Below are 18,064 nucleotides of genomic sequence, written 5' to 3'. Positions count from 1 at the left end.
TTTTTCTAGTTTCTTTAGGTGTAAGTTTAGGTTGTTTATTGAGATTTTTCCTGTTTCCTGAGGTGGGCTTTTATCTCTATAAACTTCCCTTTTAGAACTGCTTTTGCTGCATCCATAGATTTTGGATCATTGTGTTTTCATTTTCATTTGTCTCCAGGTATTTTTTAAATTTATTCTTTGATTTCCTCAGTGATTCATGGGTTGTTTAGTAGCATATCATTTAACCTCCATGTGTTTGTGTTTTTTGAAGTTTTTTTTCTTGTAGTTGATTTCTAGTCTCATAGCATTGTAGTTGGAAAAGATGCTTGATAAGATTTCGGTCTTCTCAGATTTACTGAGACTTGTCTTGTGGCCGAGCAAGTGATCTATCCTGAAGAACGTTCCAAGCGCACTTGAAGAGAATGTGTATTCTGCTGTTTTGGGATGGAATGTATATATACAGTCCATTTGTTCTAATATATCATTTAAGGCCAATGCTTCCTTATTGATTTTCTATCTGGATGATATGTTCATTGACGTAAGTTGGGTATTAAAGTTCCCTACTCTAATTGTGATGCTGTCAATTTCTCCCTTTATATTTGATAATATTTGCTTTATGTATTTAGGTGCTCCTATGCTGTGTGCATATATATTTACAAATTGTTATATTTTCTTGTTGGATTGATCCCTTTATCTTTATGTAATGTCCTTCTTTGTCTCTTACTATAGTCTTTGTTTTAAAGTCTATTTTGTCTGATATAAGTATTGCTAACCCAGCTTTCTTTTTATTTCCATTTGCATGGAATAATTTTTCCATCCCCCCACTTTCAGGCTATGTATGTTTTCAGATCTGAAGTGTGTCTCTTATAGGCAGTATATACATGGATCTTATTTTTTTATCCATTCATCATTATATGTCTTTTGTTTGGAGCATTTAGTCTATTTAATTTAAAGTATTAATAATTATTAATAGGTATGTACTTATTGCCATGTTGTTAATTGTTTGGGGGTTGTTTTTGTAGTTTTCTTCTTTGTTCCTTTTTTTTTTCTTTTTCTCTCTTCCCTTGTGATTTGATAACTACCTTTAATGTTATGTTTAGATTCCTTTCTCTGTGTGTGTGTGTGTGTGTATCTACTATAGATTTTTTGTTTGTGTTACCATGAGTTTTATATATAGCAATCTATCTATGTATATGTATATATATATATACACGATTATTTTAAGTTACTGATCTCTTAAGTTCAAACACATTTTATCAACCCTACATTTTTACTTCCCTCCTCCCATGCTTAATGTTTTGTCTTTTAACCTTCCTGCTAGCTTTGTACATGGTTGATTTTTACCTTTACTGTATATTTGCCTTTACCAATGAGCATTTTCCTTTCATAAGTTTCATATTTCTAGTTTCTTTTCTGCTTAGGGAAGTCCCTTTAACCTTTCTTATAAAGCTGGTTTGGTGGAGCTGAACTCTTTCAGCTTGTCTGTAAATTTTTGATCTCTCCATCAAATCTGAATGATAGCCTTGCTGGGTAGAGTATTCTTGGTTGTAGAGTTTCCCTTTCATCACCTTAAATATATCATGCCACTCCCTTCTGGCCTTGCAGAGTTTCTGCTAAAAAGTCAACTGATTGCCTTAAGGGAGTTCCCTTGCATGTAACTTGTTGCTTTTCCCTTGTTGCTTTAATATTCTCTCTTTATCTTTAATTTTTGTCATTTTAATTACAATGTGTCTTGGTGAGGTCCTCTTTGGGTTGATCCTGTTTGGGACTCTCTGTGCTTCCTGGACTTGGATATCTGTTTCCTTTCCCAGGTTAAGGAAGTTTTCACCTATTATGTCTTCAAATATGTTTCCTGCCCCTTACTGTCTTCTCCTTCTGGGACCCTTATAATGCAAATGTTAGTATGATTGATGTTGTCTCAGAAGTCTCTTAAATTGTCCTCATTTCTTTTTATTCTTTTTTCTTTCTTCAGCTTCAGTGATTTCCGCTACTATGACTTACAGTGTGCTGATCTGTTCTTCTGTATCATCTAATCTACTGTTGATTCCTTCTAGTGTATTTTTTATTTCAGTTATTGTATTCTTCTCTCTGTTTGGTTCCTCTTTATATTTTCTAACTCTTTGTTAAAAACTTCTAATTTCTCACTCTGTTCATCCTTTCTTCTCCTGAGTTCTTTGATCTCCTTTATTATGCTCACTCAAATAGTGTAAATAAATGTCATTATCAAAATAATAAAAATTGAACAGTCTCAGTAAGATGTAAAGAAGTACATGCCTAAATATAGTCCTTAATTGTCCTCTATTATTGCTACCTAATGTTGGCTCTGCCCAATCTGGACTTGAGTAGGAATGTTCCAGTCACCCTGAACTGTTTCTAAGACACAGGTAGTTTCAGAGTTTCAACAATTCTACCAGGTTTTTTAAAACTTTCTACTACAGGTTTTGACTTCATAGAGACAGAGAGACAGAGAGAGAGAGAGAGAGAGAGAGAGGGCGCCAATCAGCGGTCATCAGCTTTCTTTCTACCTGTCTATACTGCCTTTTCTCATCTTCTCACTCAAAGTAAAATCTACCTTTTTCTCCATGTGATGCCAAAAGACAAAGACCACAGTCACATAACTTGTCCCCTTTCCAGCAGCAAGAACCCACATGTTTCTGCCAGAGGGAAAAATAAATGAAAAGACTTGTATAAAGACTAGGCAGCAAGATTTTAAAATAGAAATTTAAAGTGGTTCTTATTACAGAGGGTGTCTAGAACACAGTCTCATCCAGATTTCACGGCTTGTTATCAATTTTCTCTTTATCCCTAATCAGATTAAACCATGTGGCTGGGAGAAGGGAAGATATACTGAGCTATGACATGGTAGTTAGAAAGAAGAAAATAAACCAGCACACATTTGTAATTTTCTGGGTAATTCAATTGGAATGGAGAGAAACGCAAAAGAAACAGAAGAACTGAAGGTAAATTGGTAACACACACTGCGCGTGGTATGATGCTTTCAGAGAAAATGAGAGGTCGCTTCTCAATTCTCTCCTTGACAAGGAAATGCTGATGCTGTTGTATTTTGATAATAACACCTCATTTATCCCATGTTGTCAGGTAATGAAGTGCTCCACAAACAACACATTCCCTTATGCCATTTATCAGTGAAACATTTTTTATTTTTTAATTTTTTTAAACTTAAAAAAAATTTATTGATGTATAGTTTATTTACAATGTTGCATTAGTTTCAGGTGTACAGCAAAGTGATTCAGTTTTATATATATAAAAGGCTTTGGCCATGAGCTCTGGAGCTTTCACCAGAAGATAGAAAAGGGAGGAATTCCCAAAGGAGGATGTGTGGGGCCCAAAGTGGGCTGCTGGAAAATGAACATGAGGAGGAGAGACCAAGGGAGGTCAGGAGACAGGGAGCTGCTAGTGGTCTCAGCCTGGCAGGTTCCTCTGCTTAGTGGCAAAGGTCATGCCTTTTGTCACCCCCACTGCTGTGCTCTGAGATGCGCCCTGCACTTCAGGGGTTCAGCCGATCTGGAGAGTCAGGGAAGCTTGAGAAAGGAAGGTATTGCCTCCTGAAGCCACAGGCTGAAATGGAGCTGAGGGCCCACTGCCTTCTCCCCGCTCCTGCTCCACATTGTGAAAGTATCTTGGCAATGCCTCCTGGTCACCAGCAGCCATGGGCAGATGACATTCCAGGTTTAAGAGACTGGGAAGCTTATTCCCAGTCCTCCTCAACCTCCCTACCCTACACACTCACCCCCATGGGCTAGTGAGGACCGCCCTGCAGGACAGAGAGTGAGGGACCCGCTTCTAGACTTGTATCTGCTTTTAGTTTCCAGATTCCTCCCTCATTGTCAAGAGGTCAGCGGTGAATTCTGACTCTGTTCATTAAAAAGGATGAGGCACTTAAGCGGTTGTTTTTAGCCAAAGATATCTAATCCTGATCATGAAGAGACATCAGACAAACCCACATTTTATAAAACACATGGCCTGTATTCCTCAAATATGTCTGAGATTAAAGGAATCTAATGAAGTACTTGGTCCTGGGTTGGATGCTATACCGAAAAGTATTGCTTTATAAGACAACTGGACAATTGATGAAATTTGAACGTAGACTGTGGATAAGGTGATAGTATTATACTGATGTTGAATTTCCTGAATTTGGTCATTATACTGGGGTTATGTAAGAGAACATACTTGTTTTTATGGAATACACTACAATATTAGGGGGTGAAGGGACATGACATACACAACTGCTTTGGAATAGTTGAGAAAGGTATGCACAAGCACACGCATACATTCATAAAGAATGGTAAAGCAAATGTTATAAAATGTTGGCAAGTTGATACACGGTAGATGGGAGTTCTTTGTACTATTACAACTTTTCTGAGTTTGAAATTCCTTCACAGTAAAAAGAAAAATGTCAACCCAAGCAGTACAAGGCAGTAATATTATAAATCTGATCCCATGGACCTACTGCAGGAAAGAATAATATTCATTTTTGATTTAAAAAAAATGGTATCACAGGAATTCTCATTCCTGCTAGTAAGCAGTGTTTCTTGAAAACATTTGAGACTTTAAAATGCTCTTATACTCAGATCCTGCAATGGAATTCTTAAAAATTCATCCTGAAGATAAAAATCAGAGATAGAAACAGAGATATCTGTATAAGAATATTCCCTACGATATTATTTACAATGGAGAAAAACAGCACCATATAAATGTCCAACCATAGGAAAATAAAGGGTAGTACATCTATACATCAGAATACTGTGTGGCATTTAAAGCTGTGTTTTCAAAAACTGTTGTTTTCCCTGCCCACCTCCCAGTCTTCTGAGCAATGTAACTTCTCCCCTGGTCTCCTGTAGAATCAAGGCCTGGCTTGAACCCCAGTCTTGCTGTTTCTGATGGTAGCATCCTGCCCAACTCTAGCCAGTGTCCCATTTCCTGGGAAGATGGATCAGCTGTGACTTAGAATCTTGATGGAGCCCGTGGGCTAGACTAAGGACCAAACGAAAGACTCTTTTTTTTTTTAATTGAAGTATAGTTGATTTACAATGTTGTGTTTGTTTCTGGTGTACAGCACAGTGATGCATTTATACATATATATACTCTTTTTTCATATTCTTTTCCATTATGGTTTATTACAGGATATTGAATATAGTTCTCTGTGCTATACAGTAGGTCCTTTTTTTGTTTATTTTATATATAGTAGCGTGTATCTGCTAACCCCAAACTCTTAATTTATCCCTCCCCCACCCCCTTTCCCCACTTGCAACCACCAGTCTGTTCTCTATGTCTGCGATTCTGTTTCATAGATAGGTTCATTTGTGTCATATTTTATTTTATTTATTTATTTATTTATTTATTTATTTATTTATTTATTTATGGCTGCATTGGAACTTCACTGCTGCGTGCAGGCTTTCTCTAGTTGCAGCGAGCGGGACTACTCTTCATTGCAGTGCATGGGCTTCTCATTGCGGTGGCTCTCTTGTTGTGGAGCACAGGCTCTAGGCGCGTGGGCTTTAGTAGTTGTGGCTCATGGGCTTAGTTGCTCCACAGCATGTGGGATCTTCCCGGACCAGTGCTCGAACACATGTCCCCTGCATTGGCAGGCAGATTCTTAACCACTGTGCCACCAGGGAAGTCCCTGTTTCATATTTTAGATTCCACATATAAGTGATATCATATGGCATTTGCCTTTCTCTTTCTGGCTTACTTCACTTAGTATGATAATCTCTAGGTCCATCCATGTTGCTCTAAGTGACATTATTTCATTGTTTTTTATGGCTGAGTAGTATTCTATTGTATATATATACCACATCTTCTTTATCCGTTCATCTGTTGGACATTTAGGCTGCTTCCATGTCTTGGCTATTGTAAATAATGCTGCTATGAACATTGGGGTACATGTATCTTTTAGAATTAGGGTTTTCGTTTTTTCTGGATATATGCCCAGAAGTGGGATTGCTGGATCATTTGGCAACTCTATTTTTAGTTTTTTGAGGAACCTCCATACTGTTCTCCATAGTGGCTGCACCAATTTACATTCTCACCAACAGTGTAGGATGGTTCGCTTTTCTCCACACCCTCTCCAGCATTTATTATTTGTAGACTTTTTAATCATGTCCATTCTGACTGGTGCAAATGAAAGACTCTTGCTCCCGACATTAACCACCTGAACCAGCAGCTCTTGTTCCTGAATCTCCTGTATTCCTCTTGATTCCACCCTTCGTGTGTAAGCTTTGTGTAAGCTTTCCCTTTCTTTCTGGCATCTGTTCTGACCTTCTCTCCTGGATTCTTGTTAGTATCAGCCAGGACTCAAAACTCTGCCCCAGCTTCTTCCCCATTTGTTCTGCTCTGCCAGCTAAGTGCCTTCCTAACAAACAGCTCTTGGTTATGTTCTTTAGGCAGTTAACAAACAGCCCCACTGCCAGTGCCAGCTCCGACTAACTTTCTAAGCTTTGGCTGGAGTCAACTCTACACCTCCTGTTAGCAACGAGGTAATTTTATTTGGGAAAAACTAAGATTTGGAGGAGAGAGATATAAATCCAACAAGATGTTAGTCTGCAGACCTCACTTTGCAGAGGTTATTTAGAAATGTGTTTTTTACTTTCCAAATATTTGGAGATTTTCCAGATTTCTTTCTGTTATTGATTTCTAATTTAATTCCACTGTGGTCAGGGAATAAACTCTGTATGATTTCAATACTTTTAAACTTATTGGGACTTGTTTTGTGGATCAGGATAGGGTCTGTCTTGGTAAATGTTCCAAGTACACCAAAATGAATGTGTACTCTGATGCCGTTGAGTAGAATGTTCTATAAATATCAATTTATAAGGTTGGTTGATATGTTATTCAAGTATTCTATATCGTTTCTGAGTTTCTCTACTTGTTCTATCAACTAACAAGAGGGGGTATTGAAATATCCAACTGTAATTGTGGATTTGGCTTTTTCTCTTTTGAGGTCTATCAGCTTTTGCTTCATGTACTTTGAAACTGTTTGTGGTGTACAATTAGGATTGTTATATACTCTTGAAGAATTAACCATTATGTCACTGTTCAATGACTCTCTTTATCTCTGAAATCAATACTTTGTCTGATATTAATACAGCAACTCTAACTTTATATTAGGATTTGAAGTATATATTTTCTATCTTTTTACTTTCAACCTACTTGTGTCTTTATATTTAAAGTGGGTTTCTTCCCCTTTCTGAGAGCTTCATGATGGTGAATCATACTTCCATTTGCCACCACGCCAGGCCCCATACCCTACAAGGACATAAGCTCCATTATTCAGGACCTTGCCCTATATATCTCTTCATTTGGCTATTGATTTGTATCCTTTTTTAATAAATCAGTAATCTAGTGAGTAATAAAATAAATAAAGTGTGTTTCTTGTAGACAACACATAGTTGGATCTTGCTTTTTTCAATCCAATCTGATAATCTCTGCCTTTTAATTAGTGTTTTAGGTCATTTACATTTAATGTAATTATTTATGTGGTTGGGTTTAAATCTACCATCTGGCTATATGTTTCTATTTTACCATCTTTTATTTGTTCCTTTGCTCATTTTCCTCCCTTTTTTAGGATTATTCAAGTATTTTTAATATTCCGTTTTACTGCCTTTAGTGGCTTATTAGATATATCTTTCTTCTGTGTTTCTAGTAATTACTCTTGGGTTTATAGTATACATCTTTAACTTATCACACTATATCGTCAAGTAATATTACATCACTTTAGATATAAAATCCTTACAAAAATATATTCCATTTCTCCTTTTCTGGCCTTGTTCTATTGTCATACTGATACATTTTACTTCTACATATTATAAACCCTGTGATACATTGTTGTTCTTTTTGCTTTAAACAATATTTTAAATCTTTCAGAGATGAAAGAAAAGTGAGAAAGTCTTATATATTTACCCACACATTTACTATTTCAGTGTACTTCATTTCTCTGTGAAGATCAAAAATTCCATCTGGTACCATAATCCTTCTGAATGAAGGACATTCTTTAACATTTCTTTTTTTTTAATGTATTTATTTTATTTGTTTATTTTTGGCTGCTTTGGGTCTTCGTTGCTGCACACGGGCTTTCTCTAGTTGCAGTGCGTGGGGGCTACTGTTCGTTGCAGTGCACGTGCTTCTCATTGTGGTGGCTTCTCTTGTTGTGGAGCATGGGCTCTAGGCATGTGGGCTTCAGTAGTTGTGGCATGAGGGCTCAGTAGTTGTGGCTTGGCTCTAGAGTGCAGGCTCAGTAGTTGTGGCACACAGGCTTAGTTGCTCCGCGGCATGTAGGATCTTCCCAGATGAGGGATCGAACCCATGTCCCCTGCATTGGCAGGTGGACTCTTAACCACTGCGCCACCAGGGAAGTCCTCTTTTTTTAAATTAATTTTTATTGGAATATAGTTGATTTACAATGTTGTGTTTGTTTCTGCTGTACAGCAAAGTGAATCAGTTATACATATACATATATCCACTCTTTTTTAGATTTTTTTCCCATATAGGTCATTACAGAGTATTGAGTCAGGTTCCCTGTGCTATACAGTAGGTTCTTATTAGTTATCTATTAACATTTCTTATAATATGAATCTTCTGGTAATGAATTCATTCAGCTTTTGTAGGTCTGACAAAGTCTGTATCACCTGGCTTTTGAAAAATGTTTTTACTGGGTGTAGAATTCTCGGTTAATGGTTTTGTTTTGTTTGTCCTTTCAGTTCTTTAAAGAGATCATTTCTCTCTCTTCTGGATTGCATTGCCTTTGATGAGAAGTCTGCTGTCATTCTTATCTTTATTCCTCTGTGTTTAATATCTTCCCCCTCTCACTGGTTTTATGATTTTCTCTTCATCACTGGTTTTTAGCAATTTTTTATGGTGTGTCTTGGTGAGATTTTCCTGTTTTCTTGTGCATGGGATTCACTTAGCATCTTGAATCTTTAAGTTTATAGTGTCTATAAAGTTTGGGAAATTCTCAGCTATTGTGCTTTTAAATTTTTTTTTTCCATATCTGCATCTCTTTCCTATCCTTCTGTGATTCCAGTAACACATATTTTAGGTTGCTTTATGATGTCTCATAATTCACTGATACTCTGATCTTTTTTTTTTCTTCAGTTTTTTTCCTCTCTGTGTTTCATTTTGACTGTATTCTGTTATGCTGTCTTCAGGCTCACTATTCTTTTCTTTTTTTTTCAGCTTTATTGAGGTAAAATTGACAAATAAATTTGTAAGATATTTAAAGAGTACAACATGATGATTTGGTATGATTTGATATACATATACATTGTAAAAGGATTTCCCCCATCAAGTTAATTAACTAGCACATCCATCACCTCACATATTTACCTTTTTAAAAAAGTAATCCTTTTTTTTTTAAAAAGCATCTATTCTGCTGTTAATTCCAGCTGAACATTGAATTTTTTTATCTCGAGAAGTTCAATTTGGGTCTTTTTCATTTCTTTCATTTCTCTCCTCATTGTGTTTATGTTTTATCCTATCTTCTTGAGCATTTGGAGTAAATTTATAATAGCCATTTTAATATCCTTGTCTACTAATTCTGTCACCTGTGTCATTTCTGGGTCTGCTTCTACTGATTTTTCTCTTCACTGTGGGTCATATTTCCCTGCTTCCTTGCATACCTGGTAATTTTTGTTTTGATGTCATACCTTGTGACATTTCCATTGTTGGGTGCTGGAATTTTTTATTCCTTTAAATGCTTTCATGTTTTGTTTTGGGATGAGTTATTTGAAAACAGTTTGATCCTTCTGAAGCTTGTTTTTAAACTTTGTTAGGTGGGTGCACAACAACCTTTAATCTGGGACTATTTTGGCTCCAATATTAAGGCAATATTCTTCTGAGAACGCTACTTGACACCCCATGTGTATGAAGGTCTTTCCACCAACGCTGCCCCTAGCTTTATGTGAGATTTAGGTATTTTTCTGCATGCTCCTTTCCAGTGGTTCTTTCTTGGCAGTTGCATGTGCTAGTCAGTACTCAGTTAAGATTCAAGGGAAACCTGCTTCATACCTCTGGAGCTTTCTCTCTGTACATCTCTTTTCTTCATGGTACTCCACCCTGTGAATTCTAACCACCTTGGACTCGCCAAACTCTGAACTCTGTCTCAACTCAGGGAGACCTGAGGCTCTGTTTGGGTTCTCCATTCCTGTATTGTGGCCTGGAAACTCTATTCAGGCAGCAGAATGGGCAATTGTAGGGCTCATCTTTTTTGTCTCCCTTCTGGCAGGGATCCTTGTCCTGCACTATTATTTTCTCCTACCTGAAAACCGTTGTTTCATAAATCTTGCTTGGTTTTTTTTTTTTTTAGTGGCTTAAGGCCAGAGGGTAAATCTGGTCCCTGTTACTCAAGCATGGCTGGAAGTAGAAGTCATCCACGTTCCTCACTTGAAATATAAAAAGTGAAACTATGCAAACTGCAATGGAACTGTATGTGTTTATAGAATTTTAAAATGAAGAGGAAGCACTGAGACCCACCTACATGGATGAATCATTTTTTATCTTACTCAGGGGGAAAAAAAACCCCACCAAAATAATAAGGGAAGAATTTAAATATCCTAGAATTTTAAAGATGCAAAAGATTTAAAAACCATCCAGTTAATCTCCCTTATTTGGTATATGAGAAAATGAAATCTGAGAGATGTTAAGGAATTGTCAAAAGTCATATTAGTAGTGGGAAGAGCTGGGATTAGCCAAGTATCCCAATAAACAAGCCATTAAACCATGCTACTTCTGTTCTGCCCCCAAATAATAACCATTTATCAAGTACTCTTGAGTACAGTGTGTCACAATCATTCTTGAAAGCATTATTTTAAACTTCCTGACACCCCTAGTAGTTTCAAGCCTGAAACTGAGGGAGTTTAAATGATTTGTCTAAAACAGTGGTTCTCAGGGGTTCTTGAAATACTTCTGGGGTCTGGTAGGTCAAACTATTTTTATAATAGAATTAGGACGTTTTTTGCCTTTTTCTTTCTACCATGTTGACCCTTACATGGAAGGTTTAAAAATAAAGGTAGTAAAACCACTTGCACCTTAGCATGAACCAAGGCAATGCCACCAAACTATTTTAGTAACTATTGTATTTCTCACTATTCTGCACTTGCAGTTAAAAAAAAAAACAAAAGGCCAGTTTCTCTTTAAAATGTTCTTAGTGAAATATTATGTTATTAATTCTATTCATTATTGACCCTTAAGTAGATGCCAATTTATGTGACAGAATGGGGAGTACACTTAAAGCCCTTCTACTGCCTCAAAGAAAAGCACTTGTATGGTTCAGTTGTGAGTTGAACTTGACAGTATTTTCATGGAACATCATTTTTGTTTGAAATGGCATTTGACAGACAAACTACGGTTAATCATACTTAGTTATATGGTGGACATTTTCTCGAAAATGAACAAAATGAAACTATCACTTCAAAGAAAACAACTGACAGTATTTGTTGCCAATGATAAGCTGAGCTTTTAGGGGAAAATGGATATTTATAAAACTTGTATCTTCCACCACGAGCTTGACAGATTCCCAATATTTCAAAACTTTCCTGGTGAAGTTGGTGGAGATATCAACAAATATGATTTTTAGTATTATATAGTGAAATGTCAACATTTGGAAGATCTGCTTAACCCAGTGAATGAATGTTTTCAAAATGACCAATGCCTGACACCACAATTGGTAAAAGATACATTCAAAATATGAGATAGAAATGTATTTTAATGTAACAGGATATTAAAAAAAATTCACCAATATGAGTTCAGATTCCACACTGCAACTAACCTTTAAGAAACTACCACTTGTCAAGACTGTAGTATCAAAGAAGAATATCCACAAATGACCTAAGAGTCTATTAAAAGACTCTTCCGTATTCCACCTCTGTATCTGTGAGACTGTATTTTTTTCATATTCATTGTCCAAAAAGATTGCAACAGATTGAATGCAGAGACAGATAAGGGAATCCAGCTGTCTTCTATTAAGCCAGAGAATAAAGAGATTTGTAAAAGTGTAAAATAATGTCACTCTTCTTCACTAAAGTTTTTTGAAAAATTTTTTTTCATAAAAATATGTTATTTATGAAAGCATGTAGTGGGTTTATTATTGTCATCTTAAAATGAATTAGTAAATAATTATTTACAATTTTTCTTGGTTTTGAGTGTAGTATATATCAACCGATATAACCCACGTCAAAAAAGCTCTTTAAAGTTCTCAATAATTTTTAAGAGTGGGGTCCTGAGATCAAAATGTTTGAGAAGTGCTCGTTTTAGACAACAATCCTGAGAAGTGGTAAAGCCAGGTCTCTTATCTGTCTGGCTCTCAACCCACAGAACAACCCATGTTGTTTCCATGGCACAATGTTACCTCCTTACCTAAAAGTCTCATCAGTCTTAAAATGGCAAATAGAATTGGGTCCCTAAAGCTTTATTTTGCAATTTTTTCCCACAATATTTAAGTTTTTCAATGTTTGTTTTTGGTTTTTGCTTTTTATTAAACTATAGTTGATTTACAATGTTTTGTTAGTTTCTGTTGTACAGTAAAGCAATTCAGTTACATATATATATTATTTTTCATATTCTTTCCATTATAGTTTATTACAAGACATTGAATATAGCTCCCTGTACAATACAGTAGGACCTTGTTGTTTATCCTTTTTACATATAGTACTTTGTATCTGCTAATCTCAAACTCCTAATGTATCCCTCCCCACCCCGTTTCCCCTTTGGTAACCATAAGTTTGTTTTCTATGTCTGTGAGTCTGTTTCTGTTTCATAAATAAGTTCATTTGTATCATATTTTAGATTCCACATATAAGTGTTTTGCTGTTTAGCTATTTTTCTCCAGTAAAGCGCAAGTTTCTTGTCCCTAAAGCTTTAGACCTTCGTGAGGGTTTCAAGATGACTCTTTCTGGCAATAGTAGAAAAATGAAACGATGTTGCTCCGTACTCAGCTTATGACAGAAGTAACAATATACTGAGTTGTCTCTAAAGCCCCCAAAGTTGGGAGGTGTTCTTTATTAGGTTTTAACAAACAGTAGTAAATCTGATTATTTGCCTCCGGGTTTGTACTCCATGGTGCTAAGCGCCAAGAATTAAATCTATGTTTTGGGGGGGCCAGATTTGCTGGGGGACACCCTCAGAAGGAAATCTTGCATGCCCCGACGCAGCAGTGCATTCTCAGCAACCTCCCTCAGGCTCCTGTGCAGCTTCTCCATCTCCTTGTATTCACTTTTGACATCTACAGAAGAGCAGAAAGCAAGCATTAGGAGCTAGTCCTTTTCAGAAACGTCCCCAGAAAACAAATCCCCCGAGAATCCTGTTCTGACCTCGGTCCCCTGTCCCAGGATGTGAGCTTGAGAATGGAGCTTAGCGATCAGACAGTCCAGTCAATATGTGTTACAAATAGCTCGATCAAACCAGGCATTCTTCCTCTTACCTTAAGGCTTATCTCAGCATAGGGGGCACCTTGAAAATAAACACAAACCTACCCACAAAAAAGGTCTGGGAAATCACTGAGTCTTTACAAAGGCCTCATAAGTGCTCAGTGGAAGGAGATACAAAGCACACCCCACACAAAACCTCCCCCAAGTCTTTTCCAGGCATCTCTCTCCTTCTCCGATCTCTCTCCCCACAGCTGTCCCCGTTCTAAGTGAATTTGCTCTTATTTTTGGCATCTCAGGTTTTTAGCCCATGATCTGCAATCAAGTGGTACCCTTTTGATGGTTAATTTTATGTGTCCACTTGTCTGAGCTGTGGTGCCCAGATATTTGGTCAAACATTATTCTGGATGTTTCTGTCTGTATATTTTTGGATGAGCTTTACATTTAAATCAGTGGACTCTGAGTAAAGCAGATTGCCCTCCACAATGTGGGTGGGCCTCATCTAATCAGATGAAGGCCTGACTAAAACAAAAGGCTGGTCTCCCCTGAGCAAGAGGGAATTCTCCAGCAGACTGCTTTCAGACTTCATCTGCATTGTCAGCTTTTCCTGGTTCTCCAGCAGACTGTTTTTGGACTTGAACTGCAAGTCCTTCTTGTATCTCCAGCCTGCTGGCCTCCCTTATCAGATTTTGGATGCACAAAACTGCCATAGTTGCATGAGCCAATCCCTTAAAATGATCTCTTCCTATATATATATATATATATATGTATATGGACATATGTGTACATTCTATTGGTTCTGTTTCTCTGGAGAACCCTGACACAGTCCTCTTTGAAGGGACACTTCAGACTGACCTTGGGGTTGGCTCTGGCATTGCTCCTGAAAGCCTCTCCAATCGCCCTTGGCTCTATGTGCCCCACATCATGACTCAGACTTACCCACCCTGAGCTGGCCAGTGATGGGAGCCAAGACCTTGACCAAGAAGGGAGTCAGAATCCTGAGTCTATTTGTCTTTCTCCTGAGTCTAGAAGATCTCCCATTTCCTCACTGCCTCTTAAATCATATTTATCCTTCCAGGCTCCATTCTAGGGCCCAGCTTACTTGAAGCTACCCCAGTGTCCCAGCCCGAATAACCACTGTCTTCTGCACTGTGGGAATAAAAGTCTGGTGCCCAAGTGCATCCCCTCCCTCAGGTTTTTGTTTACATGTCACATTCCCAGTGAGACCTTCCCTGGCCACCTGGCCCCTCCTCCGGGACCTCTCTCTCTCCTTCCTTGCTTTATTTTTCTCCATAGCATGTATCGCCCTTTGGCTTGCCACACACTTTATTTATTCTGCTTCCTGCCTACCTTCTGCCCTCTGGGCTGTAAGCTCCATGAAGGCAGAGATTTTTGTCTGTATTGGTCACTGCTGTATCCTCAGTACCTAGAACACTGCCCAGCGCCTAGGAGGGGGCTGTGGTTTCTTTTTTTTTTTTAATTAATTAATTTATTTATTTTTGGTTGTGTTGGGTCTTCGTTTCTGTGCTTTCTCTAGTTGCGGCAAGCGGGGGCCACTCTTCATCGCGGTGCGCGGGCCTCTCTTGTTGCGGAGCACAGGCTCCAGACGTGCAGGCTCAGTAGTTGTGGCTCACGGGCTTAGTCGCTCCGCGGCATGTGGGATCCTCCCAGACCAGGGCTCGAACCCGTGTCCCCTGCATTAGCAGGCAGATTCTCAACCACTGCGCCACCAGGGAAGCCCGGGGCTGTGGTTTCTTGTGGAGTGAATGCATATGATCTGCTATTGTGATTTACAGTCTTGCACATCTTGTCTTAACAACCAGCTAAGACTCAGAGCAGGCACTGTTTCAGACCTCTTTGGTACCTGGCACAGTACTCCCTACATAGTGTATATTCACTGGTAATGGGAAGAAAAGGAGACGGTCTTAAATTGTGGCAAGAGTAATTTACATCAAACTCAGGGGAACGTTTTCTGTCTGTGAGACCTGGAGAGTCGGAAGACCTTTGACCACTTCGAGAGGGGGTTCTTAAAAGAAGACATGATTGGGTGACTCTAATCTTAAAACAGGTTCAAGACAGATGGTCATGGGAAAGACCGATAAATTGCAGTGCAAGGGTGTCGTATCTCCTCCCCCGGGGACCATTAGGAACAGGTTAGACGGCCGTCTCACCAGCCAGAATTGGGAGAGAACGATGATTTCCAAAGAAATACGTAAGTGCAGGACAGATCTTTAGGAGTGGAAACTGTGGCTTTTTCTTTGGAAATAGCTCTGACCACTTTCACCCTGATGGACTCAGCAAAGGCAGCAGCTCTTTTTTTTTCCCAGCAGGCAACTGTGCACACAGTTTAAAACCTAAAAGACCCAGTGCAAAGCGAGTCTCCGCCCTCCCCATTCTCCAGGCTCCAGTTCCCCTCCTTAGAGGCAACCAGTGTGACCAGTTCCTGTGTAGCCCATGGAGATTTTTCTGCATATACAGACACGTACATATGCTTTTCCTTTTTTTTCTCTCACAAATGGCAACACATTACATGCTTTTTTTTTTTTACTTTACAATATATCTTGGAGCTTGTTTCTTACCGCTACATATAAAGCTGCTTTTTTTTTTTAACCAGTTGCAAGGTCCTCTACTAGTGGTGTAGCTAAGTGAGCTTAACCGTCACGACCCCTAAGTCTATGGATGGATCTTTGAGGTCCTGACACCATGAACAATGCTACCCTGAATAACCCTGTGCACGTGCCACTCTGCCGTGTATGAGGATATCAGAGGATAAATGCCTAGAAGAAGGATTGCTGGGCCAAAGGACGTGCAGACTTTTAATTTTGCTAGAAATTGCCCAGTTGCTGTCTGCACCAGCTTACACTTTCCGGTTTACACCAGGGGACCTGGTGGAGCCCATGGTGTGAAGGGGAGATGGTTGCCTGTACCACACGCACCCTGGTGCTGCATCCCCAGCTTCCTGGTGGGTGAAAACAAACCTTCTCCACCACAACCAGAAAATGAGGCTTCTCATGGGAAGATATCAATCTAAGAGAACGGGTCTATGGAGACACCAGGACAGAGGAATGGATTTGAATTTGCCGCTTTCCAGCTATAGGTCCTCGGCGCATTATCTAAGTTTCTGCTTCTGCATCTGCAAAATGGAGCAAGAATGCCTGCCCCTGCGGGTGAACGTAAGAAGGTGGTGAGACACTGTACACAAAACCCGAATATAATGCTTGGTCTCAGCTGGGTGCTCAGCAAAGGAGGGGGCAGTCATAATTGTCCTCATCATCTCCATCCCTTGCCCTCGAAACTCTTCCTAACTTAGTTTCTTTAAATCCAGCAACGAGCAACCACAGTTTGGGGGGTAAGGGCGTAAGCATCATCACCCTTTATGCAAAGGTCGCATGTATTTACCTGCAAGCTCCTTGTAGAGCCCATCCCCCTGGGACGAAGCAAGGGTCAGCATGGTGGTGATACTGCCCTTCACCTTCTCCGTGATTCCATTCTACACGACAAAGGACGGTCATTCTGTTAGGAGGGCACAGCCTCAGGGAAAGGAATCTCATGAAAGGGACCCCACCCAATCCCCCAGCCAGAGAGTGTTAGCGAATGGGGTTGCCTTTTGGCAACTTTTTCAAAGTTCCCCTTTTGGCAAATTTTTCAAAGTCAGGTCCAAGGGTGGACCACTTGAGAATACCCTGGGTGACCAGAGTCATCAGGACAGCATTTCTGAGGGACCCCACCTGCCTTTGCATCTCCTTTCCTAGACTCATGGAAATTGTACCTCTGTTGCTGAATGACCGAATCAGGAGTAATGAGGATGCACAGAGCCATGGTGGGGGGAGAACAGCCACCGCAGAGACAGAAAAAGAGGCAAAGCGAGGGTCACCGTCCCATTGTCCTATCATGCATTTAGTCACTGCGTAAAAGTTTGTTGACCTCCTGCTTTTCATAATATACCATTAATACATAACTTTCCAACTACCTGAGAAATGTCTTCTTGCTACTCTCAGTCGTTCTATCAACTAAAACCAGTTTTCCTCTTCTAAGCATCTCTTGCCTCCCTTTGAAAAGCACTGGACTCTCCACTAGCCTGACAGAGCCTAGTTTTGAACCTGCATCTCCTGACTCCAAGTCTTATGGTCTTTTCTTCAATGCACCAGGCCGGGAACCCAAAGCTCTAATCTCGGCTGCATCTGTGAACCTTGTTCTAGTACCTCAGGCCCTTGGCCTCAGCTTCCTTGTTTGTGAGATCAGAGAATGGGAACCCTCTGTGGTCTTGCCCAGTTTCACCTTCCTGCATTGCTGTCATTTAAGATACATTTGTACATGCTCAACGTGCTAATCATTTTTCAGAGGGATTGTTTTCTTGGGCACCTTAAGGGCTGGTTTTTATACATTCAGTGGGGATTGGCAGCTGTAGAGTTTGGCAAATTTTCTGCAAGTATTTGTAGTCAGTGGTAATAGGTTAAATGACGGAAACTAAACCACGCCTGGTAAATGAGATACCTCTTAGCCTGGTCCAAGAGATATTACATGCCCTGTATTGTGGAGAAAGGTATTTTCCAAAACCGTGGTGATGCGGGGAGAGGAGATTGTGCAGAAGCAGGTTTCAGGAAGCAGGCTGGTTCAGAGGTGGACGGAAATAGCAAGGAGCCGGGGTCCTCAGGAGGTTGGGAGAGAGTCAGCTAAGCCTGGACTGAGGCTGATGAATTTGGAAACCC

General features: G+C 39.4%; 1 protein-coding gene across 1 annotated transcript in view; it reads right to left on the bottom strand.

Moving 5' to 3' along the window:
* Positions 1-1,001: 1,001 nt before the first annotated feature.
* Positions 1,002-18,064, bottom strand: part of NUGGC (nuclear GTPase, germinal center associated) — a 65,788-nt gene continuing 48,725 nt past the window's right edge. Inside the window, exons 19-20 of the mRNA XM_082402775.1 lie at positions 16,755-16,845; positions 1,002-13,213 (exon numbers count right to left, since the gene is read on the bottom strand). Coding sequence (XP_082258901.1) covers positions 13,074-13,213; positions 16,755-16,845 — 231 coding nt within the window. The 3' untranslated portion in view covers positions 1,002-13,073. The remainder of the gene's footprint in view (positions 13,214-16,754; positions 16,846-18,064) is intronic.

The sequence above is a fragment of the Balaenoptera borealis genome, assembly GCF_965194805.1.
Source record: "Balaenoptera borealis genome assembly, chromosome: 8".
NCBI lineage: Eukaryota > Metazoa > Chordata > Mammalia > Artiodactyla > Balaenopteridae > Balaenoptera > Balaenoptera borealis.
Note: the sequence above shows the minus strand (reverse complement) of the source record. Positions and strands in the feature narration are given on the sequence as shown.